This window comes from Notamacropus eugenii, chromosome 5, assembly GCF_028372415.1.
Source record: "Notamacropus eugenii isolate mMacEug1 chromosome 5, mMacEug1.pri_v2, whole genome shotgun sequence".
NCBI lineage: Eukaryota > Metazoa > Chordata > Mammalia > Diprotodontia > Macropodidae > Notamacropus > Notamacropus eugenii.
In genome coordinates, this window is record NC_092876.1 from 66,633,825 (window position 1) to 66,661,823 (window position 27,999).

General features: G+C 41.6%; 1 protein-coding gene and 1 long non-coding RNA gene across 2 annotated transcripts; one reads left to right on the plus strand and one right to left on the minus strand.

Annotated features, from left to right (window-relative positions):
* LOC140504441 (uncharacterized) lies at positions 1 to 2,801 on the minus strand. Its single transcript, XR_011967105.1, has 2 exons — positions 2,702 to 2,801; positions 1 to 2,053 (listed from the first exon to the last, which is right to left on the minus strand). It is a non-coding gene; the product is annotated as an uncharacterized lncRNA (long non-coding RNA).
* Positions 2,789 to 27,420, plus strand: LOC140504440 (selenoprotein N-like). The gene is made up of 12 exons (XM_072609373.1): positions 2,789 to 2,974; positions 3,313 to 3,424; positions 3,766 to 3,914; positions 5,572 to 5,787; positions 6,560 to 6,684; positions 9,020 to 9,157; positions 10,199 to 10,274; positions 23,112 to 23,300; positions 24,181 to 24,286; positions 24,512 to 24,624; positions 24,730 to 24,828; positions 25,790 to 27,420. Exons 1-12 carry the CDS (start codon positions 2,789 to 2,791, stop codon positions 25,955 to 25,957), a joined length of 1,677 nt encoding a protein of 558 aa, XP_072465474.1. The 3' UTR covers positions 25,958 to 27,420.
* The last annotated feature ends 579 nt before the right edge of the window (positions 27,421 to 27,999 follow it).

Genomic DNA, 27,999 nt, shown 5'->3' on the forward strand with positions numbered 1-27,999 from the left:
TAAGCAAGATATTTATTAACAGGAGCAGGCAGCCTGATAATAAAGAATGGATCAAATAGCCCTGCCTCTGGCCAGAAGACCCCGGAATTAAGGTTGCAATACAGTTTTATAAACATAGAACAAAAATCATGTAATTGACAAGTACTACAGAAGTGCAAGACTATGATTGGGTACATTGGTTACATTAAAACAAGTAAGCATAGCCACAGGTAGAATAACAACTACCTCTCTATCTCTATGAAATGCTTTTGTGAATTTTGTGGATCCTAGCTGCATCCTGAAGTTACTGACAGGGGCAGACTTACAGCCAAATGGGGAATCAGATAACTACCGTAATTGTTGAAGATGGGACAAGGTCAGGTCATCCTAGCTTCTCAAGGATGCCATACAAACCTTGCAGGAAATGCTGAGATCATGTTTTATGGGAGCTTTGAGAACAAAGTATTTGTTTAACTGACAGGCTTAAGCCTTTAGAGAGAGAGACTGAACTTTAACCCACATGAGCTTCACTCAAACCTCAAAGAGGCTTTAGATTTGACAGAATATGGTTACAGAATAAAAACAGAGAGAAAAATCAAATAGAAAATACAGGATCATGAATTAATTCCCTCACAACTCAAAATCACCTTCATAAAAGATGGGACCCACAGCAGTTAACCCATGGGAACCTTGGAATAGCAGCATAATGCCGGTTAGAACAATGTCAGGGAAGCTAAAAGGAGAAACTGGCTAAGGATTGGGGAAAATGATAAAGACTACAAACAATTAAAATCATTGCCTGGTGGGAATCAAAATAGCAGTTCATCTTTCCAGGGTCTTTTGAGGTCACAAAGCACTTTTCTACCAACAATATGACAAAGGATGAACAAACCTGGACCATTCAGCTTCCATTCTGCTCCTCTTCTCTGTCAAGAAGGATGATCACCAGATTGAAAAAGGGAAGGACCAAAAGGTTTCAGGGGAAACTGAAGCCCAAGATAAGGGAGGACTTAGTAAAAACACACCCAGGTACACAGTTGGTGAATTTGTGAACTGATCCAACCACTCTGGAAAGTAATTAGGAATTATGCTCAAATGATGAGGTTTAAAGTTGGTAGAGCTGGTTCAGGTGTGGAAGAATTCACTTAGACCTTCTGTATAGCCATTGGGAGCTTTATTGACGAAAAAGCAGTATGGGTGTCTTAGCAAGAAACCTAAGTGAGACTCTGATGTTTGGGGGAATTATGCTTATATAGAGGTTTCAGAATGATAATGCAGTTTTAGAGGTTTTTGTGGGGGTTAAGATTAGGGACAGGATGAGGAAGAAGGATGACACAAGATAAGGGAGATGGGAAATTTTATGACAGGGAATTTTATGGTCCAGGAAAAGGGGAAAGTTTGATGGTATTTCAAGATAGGGGAAAAAACTTTAATACGTACCCTCAGGTTAGAGAATAAACTAGGGGCTTCACAAAGTACTGGAAAAGCAACTCACCCTTAGGGCACTGTTTGTATCATCTTCACAAAGGGCTATAAAACTGTGAATACCTTGTGATCCAACAATAACATTGCTAGGTCTATAATCCAAAAGACATCCAAAAAAGGGGGAAAGGACCTCTTTGTACAAAAGTATTTATAGCAGCTCATTTTGTGATGGTTAAGGACTGGGAAATCAAAGAGATGCCCATCAGTTGGGGAATGGCTAGACAAGCTGTGGTATATAATTGTAACTGAATATTATTGTGCTAAGAAATGACAAGTAGGGTGATTTCAGAAAAACTTGGAAGAACTTACATGAACTGATGTGCAGTGAAGTGAACAGAACCAGAAGAACGTTGTACACGGTAACAACCATATTGTTCGATGAAGCACTGAGAACGTCTTAGCTATTCCCAGGCATACAATACTTTAAGATACAGTTCAACACAATACCCTCACTGATGTAAAACCAAAGGACAAAAGAAAACTCTCCTTTCATGCACAGAAAGGGAAGATGCTCATTCCACTAGCAGAAGAATCCAGCACTGGTTGCCACGGGGTCAGTGAGCTCTTCTCCAGTTGAGGAAATGATCAACTGCAATGAAAAGTGGAGAGTAAGGGTAGGGTGAGGGTCCTTCCCCTATGGCTCATAGACCCCACAGAGAGATTTCAGGGCATTCGAGAACTTGAAAAGGAAAAAAACTACATCTTTATTTCAATATGATCGGGTTTTTGTATTCCTATGAATTTTATTGTACAAAGCGGGCTCCTGGTTTTCTCTGGATTACCAAAGGGAACCACGACATAAAAGTCTGCTGCACTCATGTGAGCCAACGAGACGAATTCCATCTTTCTTTATTCCTATTTTGTTTTCTTTCTTTACAAAAAAAAATCATCATTATTTAATTGATAAGTCACAGCTGTCATTTAGTGGGTTTGCCCGCCCCCTCCACATCCCCTAATAACTTTCTGGTTCTTCCTGTCCCCAGGTTGTCAATCAGCTCCTGTGCTTCTCCTTCCTTCCCCCAGTTTCACTGGGTCCTGCGCCATCCCCAGCTAGCCGCCAGCGTCCCGGGTCAGTCCTTCCACCAGTTGTCAATCACTTCACTCCAACCCCGCCCCCTTAAGTTGTCAGTTCTTCCCCGGCCACGCCCCCTCCCTAGCTAACATTCCCTCAGAGCCCCGCCCCAGGCCCTGGCTCTCCGCAGCTGTCGGTCAGTCTCAGGCCCCGCCCCTAACGAACCTTAAGTCTTCAGCCCCGCCCCCGGCCGTTGGTGGGCGGTTGGAGCAGGGAGCGGCTGAGGAGGAGCCTGAGCCGCGGCCTCCTATCATGGACCTTGCCGGGAGCCCCGGGCCCAGCGAGCCCCGCCTACCCCCACCGCCCCAGGGCCTCCCGCCCCTCCGCGCCCACCGCCCCCGGGACCTGGCGCTGCCGGTGGTCGTGCTGGGGGCGCTGCTGGCCGCCGCCACCCGGAGCTACGTGGGCTTCAGGGAGGCCCAGGCCGAGGCGCGGCGGGTCAGGCCCGGGGGGCGGGGCAAAGGGAAAGGGGGCGGGACCTCGCCTCAGCCCAGCCCCAGCCCCGCCCCGCCCATCACAGCCCCGCCCCGCCCTATCCCCAGAGGCTAGGATGGGGGAGCTGGGAAGGGCTTCTTCTAGGAGGACCTGCTGCTGTCCACGTCCCCCAGGAGGGCGCAGGCCAGCGTCCCTGAGCGGTTCTGATCCTGACTGTCCAACGGCTAGACACAAAGCCCCCCGAGCCCCAGTCGGGGTGTCATTCCGAGGTCCCTGGGAACTGCAGAACAGGGGCGGGAGAGGCCTGAGCCCCTCTCACCTGCGCCTTCGCCCCTAAACAGGAGGCAGCCCAGACACCTTGGAAGACCACGTTCTTCTTTTCCGCTTTGGATGTGAATAGGGACATGTACATCAGCCCTGAGGAGTTCAAGCCCATTACTGACATACTGAGAGGTAGTGGCAGAGCTAAGGTGGAAGGAAAGGAAGGGCCAGGACTAGATCCAGGGTTACTGATCCCCACTCTAGAGGTCTTTCCAAGACTACTGTTCCCCTTCCCTCTTCCCTTTCCTCCCTTCCCCTCTTCTTTTTTTCTCTCTCCCTCCTCTCAAAATAAGTCTCAATCATGATTCCTCCCTAGGATGATAGATAGAGAATTAGAAATTCTTTGTCATCTGGTACCAGATGACAGATGGTTTCCTGAGAAACTGAGGGGCAGTGATTTGCACAAGACCATACAGCCCCCATCCACCCATCCTAGGAGCAGAACAGATTACTAACAGGCTTATGTCCTATAGAGGTAAAGCCTATCCCTGACTTTGAGAAGACTGAGGACTTGATGAAGGAGGAGAGTTCCTCTCTCAAAGAGGAGAAGCTGACCATAGTAGCTCGATTCCAGCCCCTGCTGCTAGATACCATGCTAAACAGTAAAAATGATTTCAGAGAGGTGAGTGGGGGCAGGGGGTGGGGGAGAGAGGACTTGGAAGGTGGAGGAGGGGATATTAGCTAGAAAAATTAGCAGAGGTAAAGGGTAAGAATTCAGGCCCAAGGGGTGCTGGATGAAGGACCAGACTAGGCACTGTGGAACACACAATTCTCCTGAGCTATAGCAGACCTGATCTCACATAGAACAATTTCCTGTGCTTCTTGACCAGGAGAGTATGGACAAGGAGTACCCCTTGTATTCAGACCTCTACTCTCCTAAATTGGAGACAACTAACTTGCAAGCAAAAAATCAAGAAAACCAGGCTCTTTTCCTCAGCACAGAGGGCTCCATGCTTTAATTATTGGGGAAGAGGTAGAGAGAGGTGTCTGGAGGCCCCAAATCCAAGGGACATGGATCAGCCAAATAACCTGTGTAAACAGTTGAACCAAGATGAGATGGGACGTTGTCACATACTCTTAGCAATGTTTCAATTGCTCAAAACATTACTTCTTTAGAAAGAACCTTTAAAACCAGTTTAAAAATCACAAAAGAAAATCAATTTTGTTACTTCATAATCATACTAAGTTTTTTGATCAAAAAAATTATCCAACTTCCTCACCAGACTTGGCTTCCCCTGATTTGGGGTGTTTTACAGAAATCAAATCCCTCATAAAAAAAAAAAAAAGAAAATTTTTGCTCAAAAATTGTTGCCTTTTTTTATGCAGTTCTGTGAACAACAAAGCTGATGGTCTCCTTACAGATATTAATAATAGTTGCCAAGTATATAACACTTTGATGGTTTACAAAGCACATTATATGTCAGGTCAACAAGCATTTATGAAGCACTTGCTTTGTGCCAGGCCCTGTGCTAAGTGCTATAATTCCCCTCACCAAAAGAAACCAGATCTTACTCTCAAAATCTCCCAGTCCAATTGGGAAGAAAACATAATAAACAATAAGGTACAAAAAATACAGACAGGATAAATTGAAGATAATCTCAGAGGGAGGGCACTAAGATTAAGAAAGACTGGGGAGGCCATGCAGAAGGAGGAACTTTAGCTGAGTCTTGATAGGAAGCCAAGGGGTGGAGAAGAGGAGGGAAAGAGTTCCAGGCATGGGGGACAACCCAGAGTAGGAAGATTTTGTGTTCCAGAAATAGGGAGTCAGTGTCACTGGATCTTAGATTGTGTGCAGGAGAAGAAAGTGCAAGAAGACTAAAGAGGTAAGAAGGAGACAAGTTATGAAGAGCTTTAAAAGACAAACAACAGATTTTATGTTTGATCCTGGAGGTAACAGAGGGATGCTGAGGTTTAAATGGGGAGAAGGGTACAGTAACATGGTCAGATCTGCTGTTTAGGAATGTGAATTTGACAGTTGGATGAGGTTGTTCTAGAGTGTGGAGAGACAAAGCAGGGAGACCACCCAACAGTCAGTGGTCCAGACAGGAAGTGATATGGGCTGTACCCTTATTTGATCAAATGGCATCAGTGCCAGAGGGTATCAGGTGTCTCAACTCGCTAAACAAGAAAGAAGTGAGGTTTCCTCCAGCCCTTCATTTCCTTTGAGGTGATTCTGTGCTCTGGAGAATATAAATATTCCTATATATCTTTTCAGTATAATCTCCTCAAAGGTCTTACCTCAACTGGATCCTGGCTCACCATCTGCCCTTTGCCTCCAGATTTCTGACATCATCCTATCTGGGCTAAAAAACTGGACAGCCCCTGCATTATCATCCAGCATGTTCTCTGTCAGCCAATTCAAAGCCTTCTTGCCCCCAAGGAATGATATGAAGCTGGGTGAGCCTTGGTGGATCATTCCAGACAGGATGGTTAATAAGACAGGTGCATACCTCTCTGACAACCGCTTCTATCCACCACCTCCCAAAGACAAGGAGGTAAGGAAGGAACATTAAGCCCTGCCTGAGACCAAGTCCTATGCTCAGTGTTCCCTATAGCCAGGAAAACAAATTTGGAGAAGGTAGGCTGTGTTTAGAAGGTGGGCTGAATTAGATTAGATTGGATTGGATCAGACTTGGAGGAAGAGGTTAAGGAGTAAAGCTTGAAACTATCCAATTCAATTCAGCCCACCTTCTAAAAATCTAATTTTCCAGCTACAAACCATATCTCCCAACCCATTTTTCACTTCTTTCCCTAGACCATCAAGTACCTCAGGGCTACCATCTCACCATTTTGCCTCAAGTTTGATCTAATGATTCAGTGCTAACTTCTCCCCAGCCTTGAACTAATACACCAGATCTGAATCCTTCTTAACTTAGATGCTCACCCTATTACTCAGACCTGACATTACCCATTTACTTTCCCTTTCAGTCCTAGGATCAAGCTCCAGGACTTGACTTGGGGTGGCTTAGCATCAGAAGAATAGTCTCCCTCCTTTCCCACTACCAGTAGCTTCCCCTGAGCTCAATTCTTTAATAATTCTCAGGCATTTGGTGCCTTCTAGGCTTTAGATAGTTTCCCTAACACAGGGATCAAGGGAGGAAAGAAATATCAGAGTCTTTTAAGATAGTTTCTCCTCAATACACTGGAGAGTGGGAAGGGAGAACAAATTCCTCACCATCTACTACAAACGTTTCATTGTGGTCACTTCCTCCTGTCAAACCCAGGAGGAGAAGGGGTCCAAGTAATCTAGGCTTTTACCTCCCACAGGTCATCATCCACAGACTGTTGAGCATGTTCCACCCAAGGCCCTTTGTGAAGACCCGTTTTGGGCCCCAGGGAGCAGTGGCCTGCCTCACAGCTATCAGTGACTCCTACTACATTGTGGCTTTCAGGTGAACACTTCTGGCTTTCCTGGGCAAGAAAGGAGAAAACTGCAGCACTGTGAGACAAGGAATCAGAATGAACATAAGATTCAAAGCAGCTATTAGCTTCAGTTTTCATACATTGATTGTCCCTTTTGGAGATCATCTAGACCAATTCAATGAGCACTAAGTGCCTACTATGTTCCACGTACTGTGCTAAGTGCTGGTAATATAAGTACAAAAATGAAACAGTCCTTTACCTCAAGATCTTATATTCTACTGGAGGCAAGGGAGACAGAAACAAATCTGCTTTCAAGTAAATGGAAATACCTTTGTAGAAAGTTACACTTGAACCATCTCTTTAAAAAAAATTTTATTGACATTTTTAGCATAATCAAAACTTCACCCAGTTTCCCACCCCATCTTTGCCAGAGAGCCATCCCATATAACAAATATTTTTAAAGAAGAAAAAAGAAAAAGAATCAGCAAAACTGGTCAACACATCCAAAAAGTCTGAAAGTACATACAACATACCACACCTGTGAATCTCCCACCATTGCAAAGAAGTGGAGTAAGGGTATCATCTCACATCCCTTCTTTGCAGCTTATATTTTTAAATGAGCTATTAGTTCCATCAGGTGAAGTTGAGGAGGGAAAGAATTCCAGGTATACGATACAGTGTTAATAAAAGACCAGGTATAAAAGATAGAATGTAGTTTACTGGCAATATCAATAATGTTACTTTGGTTATGGTGTAGAGTATATGAGACTAAGTGATGTATAATCAGCCTGGAAAGGCAGGAGGGAGCCAGTATGCAGAAGACTTTAAATCCCAAATAGGAAAGTGATAGTATTTTATCCTGGAAACTATAGTCACCAAGGAAGCTTCTTGACCACAGCAGTGACATGATCAGACCTGTGCCTTACAAATACCAATGAGTAGCTGTGAGAAGACTGGACAAATGAGGTTATTGCAGAGGTACAGGCAAGAGGTGAAGAAAGCTTCAAGGTAATGGCCATGTGAGTGGAGGAAAGGATGTATAGATATTAGTGATTATGGGAGAATAATATTTACAGTGCTCAGAATTAACTAGATTAAGGGGGGAGAGGGTGTGATGGAGAATCAAGGATGACTGTTAAGTGTTTCATACCTAGACGATTGCAAGGATGGTGGTTTCCTCAACAGTAGTAGGAAAGTCTGCAGGAGAGTTGAGTTTAGGAGAAAAGATAATACTATGTTCTGCTTTGGACATGTTAAGTTTGAGATGCCCATTGAACACCCAGGTAGAAATGTCTAGTAAGAAAATGATTATAAGGAACTGGAACTCATTTGAAAGATTCAAGAATCATTTGCATAGAGATGTTCATTGAGAGTTGATGAGATAATAAAAAGAGGGAGCATATAAAAAAGAGGACCCAGAAAAGAAGCCTGGGGTGCACTCACATCTAAGGGAGGGGATATGGACATGGACAGTCATTTTATAAAGGAAACTGAGAAAGGAGGAGCAGGCGGTCAGACCAACATAATGGTGTCACAAAAATAGACAGGAAAAGAGTATTCAGGAGGAAGGAGTGGGCAACAGCATCAGGTGGTTTAGAGTGGTCAAGAAGAAGGAGAAGTCATTAGATTTACCAATAAGCAGGCCATTGGTGACCTTGGAGAAAGATGTTTTGATCAGTCAGTCAGCTGAATTTTCTTCCTTTGGCTGCTCATATGACCCTAGAGAAACTGAATCCGATAGAGGTTGAGGGAGTGTAGGAAAGCTAGGGACAGTCTCTCTTGCTCTTTTGAGAGACTGAGTGGGAGCAATTGACCCCGAGGAAGTCTGGAGATTATGTGTTACGATACTCACTGGCCTGGCCCCTGCTGCCAGAAGGCCAAGTGTGTTCAGTATACATTAGTTCATCTAGCTGCCTCATGAGCTGACTGGAGTTGGTGTTCAATGCCTTCTTCCAGCAGGTGGAGATAGCTCCCTGCTCTCTCTCTCACCCTCTCCCTCTCACTCTCTCCTTACACTTCATGCTCCCCACCTTCTCATTTCTACACAGTGCCTTTCCTCCTCCTTGCTCCGTTGGATTCTCCCTCCTTTTTCATTCTCTCCACTCTAGCTCTTCAGGCATCTCTACTCCTCTTTTCTTCTACTGCTTTACTAAAGCCTTCCTGAAGGCTGACTGAAGCCCAATGGTCACAGGATCAGAGATTTAGAGTTTAACAGATCCTTAGAGAGGATGGAGTTAAAGTTCGATCCACTTATTCTACAAACAAAGAAACTGACTTAGGGAATTCTTGCAAGTGTTAGTATTCCCATCCTCCCACCTGCAGATAAGCATTTCTTGCTCCCTTCTCTTTCTTTTCTGGCCACAGGATCCATGCCGAATTCCAACTCAACCAACCACTCCACTACCCTTTCTGGTTCTGTCCAAGTCAGTTCACTGGACACATCATCCTCTCCAAAGATAGCAGCCATGTTCAAGAGTTCAAGCTCTTTGTACCCAATGAAAGGTAGGATCCTGTGGTAATGACAGCATAAAAGAAAGGGCCCCATTTAGTGGAATTTGGGACTCTAGTTTATGGGGAACAATTGTTGTCAACATTCTCTTTCACTTCCCCTTTTTCCTGTCTCCAGAACCAGTCTTCTAGAGGATAAAGAGGAAGCCAAAAGATTGAGGGGAGGCCACAGTGTTTACAGCTGCAGATAGACAACTTACATTACACTGGGACTCCAGGGTGGAAAAGCAGAAGGCTGCTTGGAAGCACCAGCCTGTCCTTCCACTATGAGGTTGGAAGGCATAAAGCTCCTCCCAGTTTGTATTCAGAGATTGAGAACAGGGGAGAAGCCCTCTAGTTTGTTAGATCCAGTGCCAAATCTGTAAGCTCTAAAGGGTTCCTATACTGAGACCTCAACTTCAGAAAATCTAGACAAGGGGAACAGATAGCAAGTAGGTCTGTCACAGCCAAGAAACTATATTTTAGCCCAAAGCCATATGTACCCACTTTTCCCTGCCTATCGTCAGGATAACAAGAGGACATAGCTCAGCCTCTGATTTTGTTCTAGTCTGGTCTTTGAATCTCCATCCTTCTTCCCGTTGAGGAAGCATTCCTCTCTTTTACACATGCTCACACTGTGGCCTTGCCCTCTACTCTCGGATATTCCCTTCCCACACTTTTAAATGTCTCCATTCTTAGTGATTCCTTAACCCCCATAGCTATTCTCCAGCTAATAGTATTTTCTTAGATGTCACCTTCTACTCTTTCCTCATTCAGAATTGTAAGGAACAAGTCAATATGGAAGTTAGTATGGATTTAGTATGGAAGAGTGGGAAGAGCCTCCCCCACAACTATTTGATAGGGCCAGGGAAATGCCATCCCTTCTTCCCACTAGACCAGATTGTCCTCAAAGCAACCACCACTCACCCTGCCCTGCCTCCCTCTGCACCAAATGAAAATATTTCTAATTACAGCTCTGACCTCACTGAGTGAGTGAATCAGGACTACCACTGCCTCAATATACAACCCTTTCCTACATACCACTTCTCCCATCAGGTCTCTGAACGTGGGTATGCAGTGGTTGTATGGACCCTTGAGGAATCCAAATGTGGACCTTGGTTATCTCCCTCAGGTATGTCTGACTTTATCCTTATATCTTTCACTTGGAACAAGGCGTGACTATAGTTTTCTTATTGCTCTCCTACCATTGTATTCTCATCCTAAATCCTAGAGGGTTCCTCTGGTTATGCTACCCCAGGCCAAGTATGACCAGGACAGGAGGGTGAGGCTATAGCATCCCCTGCCATCTTTCCCCTTATGGACACAGAGTGATAACAAAGCCCAGGGAGGGGACTCCACAAGCTTACCCTGTGTAAGGGCAGCTGAACATCTGCTCAAAAGTTCCATATGTTACTAATAATTATTAATAATAATATCAGACCCACTTCTAGTCCTTTCCCGATTACATCCCTGTGAGGTGAGTAGTTCAAATGTTGATATCTCCATGTAGAGAAGAGGTAACTTGGACTGACAGAGGTTAAGTGACTTTCCTGTAGGCACACAAGTAAGAGGAATGGGAGTCAAGACTCCAACCTATGTGCTCTGAGGAAGACTCCTCTTCCTCCAGAAGCCTGGTCTACTTGCAAATCATAGCCATGGTGATGGTGTTTCATCCAGTCTCTGAGAACTGCAGAATCATAGTATTTGACTTGTAAGAAGACTTATTGAGATCACGTAGTCCAAACCTGGCATTTGAGCAATGTGGGACCTAAGACCCAGAGGGAGATCAAGGGAGTTGTCTAAGATCAAAGAACTCTTGGGTCACAGAGCTAGAACACAGCTCCAACTCAAATGTTTGAACTCCAAGGAGGGTGCTCTTTCCACTCTGTCATGCTGCCTCCAAAGCCTCTCTACCAGGAGGTACTAGGATTCCCCCAACTCAGGAAGTGCTTGGCTTATTGGTAGAACATAGCCTGCCATGGGTCATGTGTAGAAAGTCCAAAGAAGTCCTGGACTTGTCTGAGGACTGGCCTAGCCACGGTAAGAAATGCTCATCACTTTTTGCAGGGAGTAACCACACTAATGAAATCAGAAACCTTTAAAGTATTGAAAGATTTTTTTGATTCATTTTTATTTTCAATTCGAAATTCTCTTCCTCTCCCCTTCTTTCATACATTGAAAAGGCAAGAAAAACAAAATCTTATCAAATATATTTAGTCATGCAAAACAAATTCCCACATTAGCCATGTTCCTAAAAAATAACAATAATAGAGAATATACTTCAGTCTGCTCTTTGAGTCTGTCAGCTCTCTGTCTCAAGGTGGACACCATATTTCATCACAAGTCTTTTGGAATTATGGTTGGTCATTGACCTGATCGGAATTCATGAGTCTTTCAAAGTTGTCTTTACAATGTCATTGTTATTATATTGTTCTCCCATTTCTACTCTCTTCACTTTGTATCAGTTCATGAAATTCTTCTTAGGTTTTTCTGAACTCATCCCTCTCATTGTTTCTTATAGCACATTCATATACTATAAGTTGTTAAGCTATTCCTCAACTAATGGGCATCACCTCAGTTTCTAACTCTTTGACCACTAAAAAAAGAGCTGCTTATAAATATGGGATACTTTCCCATTTTCCTTTATTTCTCTGAGGTATAGAACTTGTCTAGGAATTGCTGGGTCAAAGAATACACACAGTTTAATAGCTTTTGGGCATATTCAAAATTGCTTATCAAAGTGGTTGGACTAGTTCATAACTCTACCAACAATGCATTAGTGTACCTGTTTTCCCACAGCCCCTCTAGAATTTATGATTTTGCTTTTTTTTTAATCTTAGCCAGTCTTATTGGTGTAACATGGTACCTCACAGTTGTTTTAATTTGCATTTACTTATTAGTTTCTTAGAGCAGCTTTTCCTATGACTATTGATTGCTTGGATTTTTAACTCTGAAAACTGCCTATGCAGATCATATGACCATTTATCAATTGGGGAATGGCTCTTTTCTTTTTAAATGTATTTCCATTCCCTATATATCTTAGAAATGAGACATTTTTCAGAGAAATTTGCTTTAAATATTATTCCCAGTTTCCTTGGTTTTTTTTTTTCTAATTTTAGCTTCATTGGTTTTGTTTGTGCAAATTCTACATAATCAAAATTGTCTATTTTATCTCCAGTGAACTTATCTATCTCTTGTTTGGTCATGAACTCTTCCTCTATCCATAGACCTGATAGATAATTTTTTCCATATCCACTAATTTGTTTTTATGATGTTGCTTTCTACATCTAACTAATGTATCCACTTGGAGCTTATCTTACAGTTTCAGATATTAGAAACTATCAGAAATTTTGCCTAGTTTCTTCTATACTACTTTTCCAAATTTCCCAACCATTTTTGTTGAATAGTGAGTTCTTATCCCCAATATCTGGGATCTTTGGACTTATCAAATGCTAGGGTAATGTATTCATTTGCTTCTGAAAATTCTGTAACTAATCACTTATCAACCTCTCCCTTTCTTACCCACTACAAAATTGTTAAGATGATTACAACTTTGTAGTATAGTTTGAGATCTAGTACTACTAGGCACACTTCCTTCTCTTTATTTTTTTCATTGATTCCCTTGATATTCTTGACCTTTTGTTCTTCCAGATGAATTTTGTTGTTATTTTTTCTAGGTCTATTTTGTAATATGTTGGAAGTTAGATTGGTAAGGGGCTGAATAAATTTGTTTATTAGTATTATCATTTTTATTATACTAGCATGGCCTTCTGTTGTTGTTCATTCATTCAGTCATGTCTGACCCTTCATTACCCCATGACCATAGCACATGAGACCCTTCTGTCCTCCACTATCTTCCAAAGTCTGTCCAAGCTCATGTTTTTTGCTACCATGACTCTATCCATCACACCCTCTGCCTTTCCTTTCTTCTTTTGCTTCAATCTTTCCCAACATCAAGGTCTTTTCCAGTGAGCCCTGTATTCTCATTATATGACCATTATTTAACTTTTAGCTTCAGCATTTGTCCTTCTAAAGAATATTCTAGATTAATTTCTTCAAGTATGAGCTGGTTTGATCTCCTTGCTTTCCAAGGGACTCTCCAAAGTCTTCTCCAGCACCATCAATTAAGCAGTGCTTAGCTTTCCTTATAGTTCAACTATCACAGACATACATTTCTACTGGAATTACTATGGGAAAACCATAACTTTGAATATATGGACCTTTGTCTGGAGGGTTGTGTCCCTGCTTTTTAGTATGCTGCCTAAATTTGATCTGCATATAGTTTCCTCAGGAGACAAGTAAGATGATCTGGTGCCTCCCTATCATTTTAAGGACTTGCCACATTTTATTATGATCCACAATGTAAAAGGCTTTAGTGTAGTCAATGAAGCAGAAATAGATGGTTTTTTTTTCTGGAATGCTCTTGCTTTCTGCATAATCCAGAGGATGTTAGCAATTTGGTTTCTAGTTCCTCAGCTTCTTCAAAAACCAGCGTGCACTTCTGGTAATTCTCGGTTTACATATTATTAGAGTTTATCTTATAGAATCTCAAATGTAATCTTACTGACATATGAGATTAGCACAACTGTTCGGTAATTTGAACATTCTCTGGCATTGCCCTTCTTTAGGACTGGGATGTAAATTGATCTTTTCCAATACAGTGGCCACTGTTGAGTTTTCCAAATTTGCCGGCATATTGAATACAGCAATTTAACAACATCACTTTTTTTTTAGGATTTTAAATAGTTCAGTAGGCATCCCATCACCTTCATTAGCCGTATTGTTAGCAAGGCTTCCCACAGCCCACTTGACTTTACTCTCCAGTATGTCTGGCTCTATACCAGCAAACACACCATCATGGTTATCAGTGATCTTTCTCTATAGATCTTCAGTATTCTTGCCATCTCTTCTTAATCTCTTCTACTTCTGTTAAGGCCCTTGAATTTTTGTCTTTTATCATTTCCATTTTTGCATTAAAGTCCCTTAACATCTCTAATTTTCTTTTTTTTCAACCAAAGGAAAACAAAATTTATTAAAGATTCACCATATTGGGTAGACTTTTAAGGAGCCTAAGCACTTATGACACTTGTATTGACAAGGGGGCCAGATTGAATCTAAGCGCCTTCATGGAGACGAGATGGAGTTTATATACCAAAAGATTGTGGGAGGGATCTAGTGGTGCTCTAGTAGTCTGGGAGGAAGGGTCTAGGGAGGGTCTTGAATGGAGTCTAAGGAGGATCTTGATAGGACTGGGGGTAACTAGAGGTCAGAACCAAGAGAGTGGGATTTTGATGCAATCAAGAAAGGGAAGGAGCCAGAGCCAACTGGACAAAGCAATAATGAAAGGCTTATGGCCTCAGGTGAATGCCAGATGGAAAGATTCAAGGAGAGTTCAAAGGGGTTCCCAGAGCCTGTATTCCAACATTTCCCCCTCAAACAAATGGGACCCAATTTCTTTTGGGGTAAGGGGCAAAGATCTCAGCTTCTGACATTTCTTCCTGCTGTCCCTGCCTCAATGGGTCCTGTTCAGGGGGTACATAGCCTGAGTTGTCATTTGGAAGTTGATGGCTTGGACTGTGGAGGAGACAAACCTGGCAAGGAGGTTAAGCAAACAAGAATCAAACAGGCACAAAAGAAGTAAAGAGAAAAGACCATTTCCCTGGAAGGAATCAAAGATGACTATGGCACAAGGCCAAAACATAAAAGGAAAAGGACATGTTTGATAGAGGAGGTTTTTTTTTCTGTCAGATATCCCTTTTCTTTACAAATTGCTCCATGGGCATGTAGACATGGAAAGCATATTTTGAGTCAGTAAAAATATCATCTCACCTAGGATCAGGTCCTGTGGAATGGGTTAGGACTCCCAAAGTCTGTCCTTTCCTTTCATCAACATACAGAGTGAAAGGTTTTTCTAGACTGGGTAGAGCTGCTAGAGTAGTGGTCAATTTAGTTTTCAAAATCTCAAAAGCTTTAGCCTGGTCAGGGCCCTACTCTAGAGGGAGTGAGTCAGGGCCTTGATTTGCAGTCTCTTCCAGGCCTTGAGCTTAATTGGATATTGGCTTCGATGGGGGAATGCTTTAGGATCTCAGAAGTTAACAATGGCTGGGGTGACAGAAGTAGCTTGCCCAGGAATTTCCAATTGACTCAACTGTCTCCCACACTTTTGGGGGAACACAGAGAGGTCTAGTGAACAGAGGGAAAAGGGAGATGAGAGGTTTAGCTAGAGAAAATTGACTCCCTAACTTCACTATCAGGTCTCTTTCCAACAAGGGGCAGGGTAAGAGGAGATCATAATGAAGGAGTATTTAAACAACAGGTCCTCAAGCAAACAAGGGGGTGGGTATGTCTGCAGACATCCCAACTAGAGGAGGGGGGGTGGGGGGAGTAGGGCCAGAGTAATTGGTTAAAATAGAGAATGTAGCCATTATAAAGTGGGTAACCTTACCTTTCATCTTGATTTTTGACCAGGGCTCAGTGTGAGAGTTGGAGAAAGTGGGAGCACTGACAAGCCCCAGGCTCCCCCGTAATTCTAAATCTTGAAAAGACTAGAGGACAGGGTACTGGGGGGCAGCTCAACCACTTTTTCAGCTTGGAGGACAATCAATCCTTCCCCCAATGTCCCTCCTGGTTACATGGATATGGTTCCACAGGCATCAGTTCCTGGGGCTCCCCCTAGAGGGGTACCCTGGAGGGGCACTCTTTGAACCAGTGACCCTTCTTATGGCATAGAAAGCAGGTTTCCCCACTGCCCAAGTGGCTGGGCTTCCTCCAAGTATCCTGGAAGGATAGTCCTTGGGTCTTTTACTGGCCATGGCAGCAGCCAAGAATTGAGCATGTTGTCTATCTCTGGGACTTTCTCTTCCTTCTTTTTCCTCTGCTTTGACTAAGTCTCTGTTGTCAAAGACTCCAAAAGCCATCTCCAGTAATTGGGCATGAGGTGTTTGGGGTTCAATTGCCAATTTCTGCAGTTTCCTCCTAATATCTAGGGCAAACTGATTAATAAAATACATGCTAAGGATTGCTGCCCCTTCTATAGAGTCAGAATCTAAATTTGTATACTTCTTAATAGCTTCTACCAGCCAGTCTTGGAAAAAAGCAGGGTTTTCCTTTTCTCCCTGAGTAATTTTCCTACCTTTTTAAAAATTTATAGTTCTTGGGCCTTCTAACAGGCAAATTACCATATGGTCTCTCTTTCCCCTATCCTCTTTTGATAATCCCATGCAGGGTTACTCCTAGGAACAGCAGCTGTTCCAGGGGAATATTTTGTGGGGTCATTGCTAGCCAAATGATCCCCAAATTTTGGGGCTTGTTCCCAAATTCTTTTCTCCTTAATGGTACAACAGGTGGAGAATAGGATATACAAATCACCCCAAGAAGGCTCAAATTATAGGGATACATCCCTAAAACCTTCAGTAAACTTAATGGGATCTTCTGAGTATTTCCCCAATCTCTCTTTAATCTGAATGAGATCCAAAATGGAGAATGGAACATGCACTCTAATTGTCCCCTAGGCAGGCAGGCACTTCCCTCAGGGGAAAAAGCCCTGAAGGCTTGGGGAGGAAGATAGGAAGTCCTACTTCTTGTGAGGGAGGGGCTTGAGAATGCTGGCTGAACTGGATTAGACTGCAAGTCCAGAGGATCTGACTGGCAAGGGAAAAGGTCAGCTGGCACCTGAGGAGGGGAAGGGGTCAGAGAGGGAGATACCCCAGAGACTGCTGTGGGATTGGGGCCTGAGGTCTGAGTGGGTGTTGCCTCAGGGGGAGGGGCCACAAAGAGAGGAACCTCAGCAAGACCCATGGCTAGGACTTGAGAAGGGGTTGCCTGGGAGGAGGGGTAATGGAAGGAGGAGGAAGGAGGAAGGAAATGGTGGGGGCTAAAGGAAAAGGAGAGGAAAACCAAGGGAAAGAGGGGGTAGGCACAAAAGGGGTGGCATGGGAAATGGGGTGCTGGGGGAGTTTGGGGAGCAGCAGGAGGGGCTGTTATAGATTAGGGGATAGGAGCTGGGAGAATGGTGAGAATGGAGGCAAGAAAGAGAATGGGGCTGAAGCTCTGGGGGCCACAAGGGTGTCATTTAGTTGGACTCCATTGCCCCTTTGTGGGACAGCTCTAGCTATGAGCATCTTACAATCTTTCTTGAGAACAGACTTCCAAGAGAGCTTGACAAAGGCCATTATGTAGGAAATTTCTATCCATTTTCCTTCTCAGCAACAGTATAAATAAAACTGCAAGACAGTATTATGTTGTAAAGTCCCAAAAATGGGCCATGTTTCATGGCCCTTTAGGCGATACTGAGACCAAATAGTGTTGCAAAAGAACATCAGCTTTTTCTTTTTAAGTTCTTTATAGAAACTAAAATTTTCTCAATTTTGTAAAAGACAACCCAAAGGTGAACTTTCGGGAATTGAAAAGGACTGACCCATTATAGACATGGGACTGGTAGTTCCTTCCTCCGCAAAGGAGGATCTAGGAGTAAGCCTAGAGAAACAAAACAAAACAAGACACAAAAAAACCCAAAATTCTACCTGAAGTTTTCCCTAGTACTGAGAGAATTGAAAGAATTGGGCATATATTTCTGAATAGGGCATTTGTCCCTGTCTTCCGTGCTTCAAAAAGTGTGCCCAGGTTCACGGCCTCAAAAAGAACCACTGGACTGAGAACTTGACAGCATCAGGCTGAGTGTGAGAAAGCCTCCTAGCTGCCTGACCTAATGAGACCTGAAAGGTCAGGCCCAAAAAGCACCTCCAAGGTACTTGGAGATCCATTCCAACTGTAGGACCAAAAGGGGATAGAGAGAGGGGGAGGCTTACATACCAACCAGTCTTGACTGAAGAAGAATTTCAGACTAACAGTTTTCCTGGTCAGGGACCCACAAATGTTGAGGTTTGAGGTGCCCAAAATACCCATACACCATGTCCTGCCTGAATGCATTCAACCCAAGCCTTCTTTCAGCCAAAGAGATTCACCATATTGGGTAGACTCTTAAAGGAGCCAAAGCATTTGTGACACTGGTACTGACAAGCAGATTAGACAGAATCTCAGCTACGTCGAATCTGAGCTAGATTGAACCTGAGCCAATATCTCTAATTTTCTTGAAGAAATTTCTTATCTTACCTATTCTGTTGTTTTTTTAAGAAAGCCGCCTTATCTCTCCTTGCTAGTCTCTAGAATTCTTCATTCAGTTGGGTATATCCTTTCTTTTCTCCTTACCTTTCAATTTCCTTCTTTCCTCAGTTATTTGTGAAGCCTCAGCAGACAGCCATTTTGCTTTCTTGCTCTTTTTCCCTTCGAAATGTTTTTTGTTGTTGTCTCCTACACAATGTTGTGAACCTCTGTCCATAGTTCTTCAGAACTCTTATTGGAGCTAATCTCTTCAATCTATTCATCACCTCCACTTCATTTTCTTGTGGTGGTCATACCTATACAATTGAATGGTTTTCCCAACCTTCCTCATTTTGTCTGAATTTTGCAATAAGAAGCTCATGATCTGAGCTACAGTCAAGTCTAGATCTTGTTTTAATTGTCTATATAGAGTTGCTCCAGCTTTGGCTGCCAAGTACCTAATCAGCCTGATTTCTATACTGACCATCTGATGATGTCCATGTGTAGAGTCACCTTTTGGGTTGTTGAGAAAGAATGTTTGTTATGACCAGCAAGTTACCTTGACAAAACTCTTATCAGTCTCTGCCCTGCTTCATTTTGTACTCCAAGGTCAAACTTGCCTGTTATTTCAATTCTCTTTTGATTTCCTACTTTAGCATTCCAATCCCCTATAATGAATGTGACATCTTTTTCAGCATTATTTCTGGAAGATGTAGGTTTTCATCAAATTGATCAAATTTGGCCTCTTCAGCATCAATGGTTAGAGCATAGACTCATATTACTGTGATGTTGAGTGTTTGCCTTGGATTACAAAAGATATCATTTTGTCATATTTGGGATTATACCCCAGTACTATTTTTCTTACCCTTTTATTGACTATGATCACCTGAATTAAATTCATCCATTCCCATCCATTTAAGTTTACTCACACCCAAGATGTTGATCTTTCCATCTCCTGTTAGAGCATATCCAGTTTACCTTGGTTCTATCCAAAGTTCCTTCCAGATTCCTATGCAGTATATTAAGATCTTTACAGCACCATACTTTCATCACCAGATACATCCACGGCTGAGTTTCCTTTCATCTTTGGCCTAGCTGCTTCATTCTTTCTGAAGCTACTTGTAGTTGTCCTTTTGTTCTTCCTCAGTAGTGCACTGGACACCTCGTGACCTGAGAAACTGATCTTCCAGTATCTTTGATCATTTTAATATTATCCATTGGGTTTTCTTGGCAAAGATACTTTCCATTTCATTCTCCAATTGATCATCTTTTGGCAGAACTCTCCATTATGACCTGTCCATCTTGGGTAACCCCACACAACATAGCTCATAGTTCCACAACAAAGCAGTGATCCAGGATAGGTAGCTTGGCCTATTCATAAGCAATTATTAATTTTCCAATTATTTTTATGTCTTTGTATAAAAAGTATCATGTAATTGTATTTATATAGTTGTTATATTTGCCTTGGCAGGCAGACTCCCCAGTATTTTATGTTGTCCATAATTGTTTTAAATGAGATTTCTTTTTCTATCTCTTCCTGCTTATGTGTTGGTAACACACAGAAATGCTGATGATTTGCATGGGTTAATTTTATATTCTTCAGCTTTGCTAAAGTTGTTAATTGTTTCATTTAATTTTTTATTTGACTCTAGGATTTTCTAAGTCAATCATCATATATCATCTGCAAAAGATGTTTCCTTATTGTTTGTGCTTATTCCTTCAATTTCTTTTTCTTAATCTCTATAACTAGCATTTCTGGCAAAATAGTGAATAGTAATGGTGATAATGGACATCCTTGTTTTACCCCTGATCTTCTAATCTTCCAGCTTATCCTTATTACAGATAATGCTTGCTCTTGATTTTAGATACTACTTATCATTTTAAGGAAAGTTCCATATATTTCTATGCTTTCTAGTGTTTTTAACAGGAATAGGTATTTTATTAAAAGATTTTTCTACATCTATTGAATGAATCATATAGTCATATGATTCTTCTAGTTTTTGTTATTAATATTTTTGTTATTAACATATTAACATTTTGTTGTTAACAGTGCCTAGTATTGAACTTGTCCTACATTCTCTATATAAATCCAACTTGGTCATAGTATATGATTTTTATGATATTTTGCTGTAATCTAATATTTTAATTAAAATGTTTGTGTCAATATTCATTAGGGAAATTTGTCTATAATTTTCTTTCTGAGTTTTGACTATCCCTGGTTTAGGTACTGAGACCATATTTGTATCATAGAAGGAATATGATAGACCTTCTTCTTTATCTATTTTCTAAACAGTTTATATGGCATTAGAATTAGTTGTTCTTTAAATGTTTGGTAGAGTTCACTTGTAAGTCCATCTGATCCTGAAATTTTTTTTATAGTTTATTTATGACTTATATAACTTCTTTTTCTAAGCTAGGGTTGTTTAAGTATTCTATTTCCTATTCTGTTACTTTGGGCAATTTATATTTTTGTAAATATTCATCCATTTAATTTAGATTGTCGATTTTATCGGCATATGGTTGGGCAAAATAGCTGCTAATAATTGCTTTTATTTCTTCTCCATTGGTTATGAATTCACCTTTTTCATTTTTGATACTAGTAATTTAGTTTTCTTTTTTCTTTTTTTAAATCAAATTAACCAATGGCTTATCTATTTTATTGATTTTTTTTTAAAACCAGTACCTAATTTTACTTATTAGTTCAATGATTTTTGTACTTTCCTTTTTATCAGTCTCTCCCTTGATTTTCAGGATTTCAATTTTGATATTTAATTGAGGTGGTTGTTTTTTTCTAGGGCATACTTAATTCATTGATCTACTCTTTCTCTCTTTTATTAATTTGAGAATTTAAAGATGTACATTGACCTCTAAGTATTACTTTGGCTACATCGCACAAATTTTGGTATGTTATCTAATTGTTGTCATGATCTTTAATAAAATTATTGATTGCTTCTATGATTTCTCCTCCAACTCACATGTTTTAGGATTAAGCTCTTTAATTTCAATTTTAATCTATGTTTCAAAGGTCTTTTATTAAATATAATTTAATATTTCTACTTTTCTGAATTTGCAAGGGTTTTATGCCCTAATACATGGTCAATTTTTGTGAAGGTGGCATACATAGCTGCAAATCAGGCACATTCATTTCTATTCCCATTCAGTATTTTCGTGAAGTCTACTTAAGTAACTTTTCTAAAATTCTATCTATCTCCTTAACTTCTTTCTTACTTTTGTATTAGATTTATTTGAGATAGGTAAGAAAAATAAGTTGAGATATTCCATTACCATACTTTTACTGTCTATTTCCTCCTTCTGTAACTCATGTAATATTCCTTTGAGAATTTAGATGCTATGCTATTTATTGCATACATGTTCAGTATTGATAGTAATTAATTATTTATACTACCTTTTAACAAAATGTGGCTTCCCTATTTTATGGCTTTAAATTAGGTCGATTATTGCTTTTTTTATCTGAGATCATGATTACTATCCCTACTTTTTTACTTCAGCTGAATAATAATATTCTACTCCAGCCCCTTACTTTAACTCTGTGTATTTTTCTGTTTCAGTTGTTTCTTATAAACAACATTGGCAAATTCTGGTTTTTACATCCATTCTGCTATCCTCTTCATTTTAGGAGTAAGTTCATCCCCTTCACATTCATAGTAATGACTTCTGTGTATTTGCCTCTATTCTATTCTCTTATACTTATCCTTTTTTTCACTATCCCCTCTTTGAGTCTCTTTTGCTTCTAACTACTACCTCACTTAATCTCTTCTCCCTTCTATTCTGTCCCTTCCCCCCTTATAACCTCTTTCCCTCCTACTTCACTGTAGGTTAAGAAGAATTTCTAAACCCAACCATATGTGTATTTCTGTACTTCCCTATATGAACAAGTCCAAATAAGAGTGAGGTTCAAGTGTTGAATGCTCCAGCCACCCCACACCCACTGCTCATCTTACCCATTATTCTTCTTCCTTCCCCTTCCCTTCTCCCAGTGTATTCCTCTTCACTATCATTCCATCTTCTTTTGAGATCACCCAAACATAACAGAATCACACCAAAGATTCTAATTAGACTCCCTCTAAGACTAAACTATTGAAAAATAAGTCATATTACTATTGTATTTGTCCTGCTCAGTCACTCTTTCTTCATATTACTCCATTCCCAAGGGCATAACACAGTATTTTCTTCTCTCAAAAACTCCTACGATAAGCAGGTGTAGTTTGTAATGAATATCTCCCCTATCCTCTGATAAGCTGCTAATATTTTAGTGTATAAATCATCCATGGACTTTCACAAGTGTCATGAAGAGAAGACCTATACCCTAACTCCATTTTCTGAGAGTACCAGCAAATGTAATCACCCTTAATATTCCCATGTAAACCCAAAGTTGGCAAAATATAGACCTCAAATGACCCTTCCAGAAAAGGGATTCTTCTTCAGCAACTTCCTTTGTACCTCACTAGCTGTCTCAGTGTCTAGTTTGAGGATTGGGGTCTCAATGAGAATGCAGTTTGATAGGAGATAAAGAGCAGAAACCTGAAATGTTTCCCACCTCTAACCCCTGCTGATGCATATGAAAGTTGCAATCCTTTTTGCAGGAAAATACCTCTCCAAGTCCACCATCTTCTAGTAGAGTAGATAAATTTGCACTATTCATATCCTTTCCCCCAAATCACATATTTGCAAACTGACTGATATGGGGTGCCATTTTGTACCTTTAGAACTGAGATTTTCCCTGGACCAAAAGGGTAAATTTTGGAAACCTGTGTTTTCCATGCATATACTCTTCACATCCCTAAGGACTGGTCCATAATCAAAAGACTTCCTCGGGATGTCTAAGCTCTCACTGTCCTTTCTTTCCCAGATGGAGCTGGAGGCCTGTGGCCCTTCAGTGCCATCCGTGATTCAGGATGAGAAGAACAATGAAGTTGACAGTTGTCCGCCCTCGGAGGAGATTGTCCAGTTTGAAATGGAGGACATTCTGTGGCAGCAGGAGCTGAGCAGGGAGGAAGCTGCCCAGCAGCTGGAAAGGGCTATGTATCCCTTCAAGAAGGTGAAGGGTTTGAAAGGGGCTAATTAGCTACAACTCCCAATGCTGCCCTCTTTAGCTTTTGGTGCTCCCAGGCTAAAAGAAAGGAGTTCTTGGAAAGAGGGAAACATTGTTATGGAAAGAGGTTTAGTGTGGGAAGTTGAAATCTTTATGGTTCAATCCAATTCAATAAATAATTTTGAGTGCCTACTATATGGAAGGCATTGTGCTAGGTACTGGAGATCAAAAGACAGAAATGAAGCAATCCCTGCCCTCAAGAAGCTCACATTCTACTGGGAGAGACATGTTCACAGATAAGTAAATACAAGATAATTTGAGAAGGTAGAGAACATTGACCACTGAAGGGTCTGGGGAAGATGCCACAGAGAAGATGACATTTGAGGTGAGCCACAAAGATTCCCAGGGATAGAAATGATGGAACAGTGCCTTTGGGTTTGAAGGATAGCTTATACCAATGGACAAAGGCAGAAAACAGAATGCTGATTTGAGGCAATAGCAATGAGATTGACAGATACCCAGTTTGTCTGAAATAAAAGGCATATAAAAGGATGTAAGATGAATTAAAGAGAGAGAGATTGGAAGCAGACTGTGGAAGGCCTTAAATAAGAGCCTAAGAAGTTCATGTTGTTTCTCCCACCACACAATCTGACCCTGGCAAGAGTTCCTAATGACTTATTTGCCTTTCAAAGTTCTGTGGGGTGGCTGGCAGCTTCCCTGGGGAGGAGAATGGAGACCCAGCTAAACAGTCCTTGTGATATGAAGGGTGTTTTTAGCCTCACCCTGCCCTCCCTACTTCTGACCTCTATAGGGACAAGTGCCACCACTCCCCACCCCTGCATCCAAGGGAACTTCAGCCTTTCTCTCTATGTTGGCTGTCCCCCAGGTCCAGTACTTACCTTTCACCAAAGCTTTTGACAGAGCTAGAGCTGAAAACAAGCTGGTACACTCCGTCATTCTGTGGGGAGCCCTAGACGACCAGTCTTGCTGAGGTGAGGAATCTGGCCAATTCCTGGTAGAGTTAGGGGTGAGGGAAGGTCTCATTCTAGACTCTGGATGGAGCTACGGGGACTTCAGTGGTCAAAAGGAGAAGTAGGACAAGTAAGGGGTTTCTACGATGGGACCCAAAAGGGAGACGTTATAACTGTCCCCTAATATAACGTCACTATTATTTCAAGCCATTTCCCCTAAATAACCTCCTGCTTTCCCCTGAACAGGTTCAGGGCACACTCTTCGGGACACTGTCCTGCAAAATTCATCAGTCCTCGCCCTCCTTAATGACAAATTCATCAGTACTTGGTCCCTTTTGGAGGACCTAAAAGTGATACTGGTAAAGAGAATGGGAAGGAGATGGGATTCTGGGAGAATATTCTGGAGGTGCCTCGAGTCCAAGAACTGGGATAACGGCCCCTCTCCAACTGTGGCTTCCTCTCAGAATGAAGAGAATGAATTCTATAAGAAGCTGGCTAAACTGCAATTGGAGAAATACAAGTTCCCTGTGGAATCACTGGTCTGCCTACCCAATGGAACAGTGGTTTGTGCCTCATCCCAATCTACCTTTCCCTATACTCTGCTGACTCAGCAGTGACCATTCTGTCCCCCAGGAGAATTTACTCTAGTACCTATTGTGTATAAAAGAATGCACATGAAGGGAGACATAAGTGTGGTTAGGGTTTTTATAGGTGAAGTTGAGAGATAGTGAGCCAAAATGGGAATGACCATGACCTCTGCATGAGATGATGAAGATGGGGCCTAGTACAGATGAATGGCTAGCAGGAGAAGATATGCTAGACAAGTTAGAGAGGATCATAGTGATGAGTCCATTTTATAGTTCTTTAAGGTTTGAAAACCGCTTTGGGGAACAGATGCTCAAGAGAGATTAAGTGAATTATCCCAGTAACAAAGCTGATTAATATGTGTTATTGAGGAGGCTGAAAACCAAATCTTCTGAGTGAATTCAGTGTTTTTAACTCCACCACATTAAGGAGGTCAGATGAAAACCTGATAACAGATGTGTTTTAGGGAAATTGCTCTGGCAGTTTATGCACTATTATTGAATGAGGAAAAACTAAAAGAGGGGGACACTTTTCACCAAGCTTTGGACAGTAGCTCCCAATTCTTTCTCATCCCACTGATCAGGAACATTCAAAAGCAAGGAACAGAATTTGTCTACCTCCTCAGAGTAGCTGACAAACCAAGCCCTATGGTGCTGCCTGAGTCACTATGTCTAATATTCTCTCTCTCTCTCTCTCTCTCTCTCTCTCTCTCTCTCTCTCTCTCTCTCTCTCTCTCTCTCTCTCCTCCTCCTCCCTCCTCCCTCCCTCCCTCCCTCTCCCCCTCTCCCTCCATTCCTCTCCCCCTCTCTCCTTTCTCCTTCCCTCTCCCTCTCTCCCTCCTCCCTCCCCTCCCCCTCCCCTCCTTCCCTTTTCCTCTCCCTTCTTCTTCCTTTTCCTCCCTCCCTTTTCACCTCCCCCCATCTATGGCCCTTTTCCCAGGTCAACAACATCCATGCTAACAACTTCTTGTTTGAGACTCCCCCAGGACATTGGGAAAACGAAAAAGTCTTATCTATATACTCCCCCATGTCCTTCAAATCTCCAGAGATCTATGAAGAATTCCTGAAAGAGGGACTGCTCAGAGCCCAGGCCTTCCTCCAACCCTAAGGCTCTAGACTGTGGGGATCAGGGACTGTGCAAATTCTTTACTCAAAACAAGCTTCCCCCAATTCCCAGATCTGACTGTTCTCTATCCCATACAACAAGGAGTGTGGATGTGACTTAAAGTAAAAGTGGTCCTTGGTACACTTCAAGCTCACCGATAGTTATCTCTCTCCTAAGAAGCAGCCAATGTCACCCACTTTGAAAATCCCAATTATGACCAAAAATTCCATGTTTCAGTCTCCCTTCTGCAATTCCAATGCCCTGATGTTAGTGCCTAAATGTAACAGAATTCCTTCTGACCATGTGATACAGGGTTGTTGTAGCCCCAAAGAAACTCCCCAAGAACTTGGAAGTCATCAATGGTTTCTTAAGAGAGCATCAAACCAAATTGTCTTTTGCTTCTTGGTGGTAACTTCAATTCTCTAACCTCGCTCTGGGCCACCTCTAATCAATCCATCCACAGAGACAGTGACTAAGACCAGTATATATCCACAACTTCATTATGTATGCATAAAAGGTTCTTAATTGTATGTAATATTTCACACCATTTGGACATATTCTTGATAGCTCCACTGAGTAGGAGAAAGAGATTCTGTTCCCTCCCAGCAACTGTTCCTTATGATGGCTAGATCTAAAATCCCAGAAGGATCAAGCTTGATATCTTCACAGTCTCAACTGGGGGAGAAAGTTCCCTCTTCTCTTGCTCAGGACTTTAAAACAATCATTTTCTGGAAATAGGAGTAAGTTCCCTGGCATCATTTTCTCTGCTTGCTTTGACCAAGTAGACACAGTTTTACTCCTTGGCCTGAGTGTCAGATGGCAGTCCTCATAAGCAGGCTAGTGACTTTTCTGCTGGTGGCTTTCTACCTTTTTATAAGATCTGGTGGAGGACTGACTAAAGAGAATAAACACTGCAACGTCCATGGCCAGAACTCTTATCCTTTGGATTCTCCCTCTCAGGAGAATTTTATTTCATTTGCTTTGAAAATTCTTTGATGGCAATAATTATGTGTTTCCCATGCTGTCTACATGCTTGTAAACTATATAAAAGCATGGCATTAATTATAAATATCAGTTAAAAACTGATATCCAATATATCCAAAATCCAATATAAGTAGTGGCTGGCTGGACCCTCAGAAGTAATTAAGAGTGGGTTTGGCTAAAGTTTCACTCTCAGGGTTCCCCAGGTTCCCTCTGGCTCTAAGGCTCCCAACAAAAGGAATGGTGTTAGCTGCTAAATTATGTTCTTGACCAAAATGGATGTTTATAATCAGCCAAGACTTTTCAGCTGCATGCTAGAACTCCATAGTTATGTGTTAAATCTCCTTTCTTCCTCCCACTCTCATTATTTCCAAGCCTCACTCTTTTCTGATACATTCAAGTTAGGTGAATGCCAATGTTTTGGCTGTTTATTTTTAAAAATCCAATAAAGTGATTTGGATTTTTTTTTATTATCAGCAACTTAAGTTCATTTTCTCTTCCTATTTATTTTTTTTAGCTTTATTTTTCAATAGAAGTAAATTTTGGTTTGAAATGGCATGCCTCCCACTTAGCAATCATAAGTTTATGGCTCCATGGTTTTGAGGTCATTGAAAGCAAATCCAAGATTGCAGGCACTCAGGTTTTTTTGAGGTCCACTGAGGAGGAATGACTGATGGAGGTGAATTTTGATCACTTGGCAATATAGATGACTGTCTCAAAAGGAACAAAGTGTGGTACATGTTCTCACCTAAGTGAACTGGTCCTATCCCATGGAAGCCACCTGCTAGTTCTGAGAGTGGAGTAGAGAGAACATTGGCTGAGAATCAGATGACCTGGACTTTGATCTTAGGTCTACAATGAACTGGACAAGTCACTTCTTCCTAACCATAATTTTTCTCCTCCATGAAGTAAAGCATTAAAGCAACATCTCTAAGCAGAACTGTAGCTACCAATATGCCTGAGGGGAAATAGCAGGAAACACAGCCTCAAGCCAACTCTTTTTTTTTTTTAACATAAATGCAGTTGAAGAGAGGTGAGAAAGGATCTGGAACAGCATAAAGTAA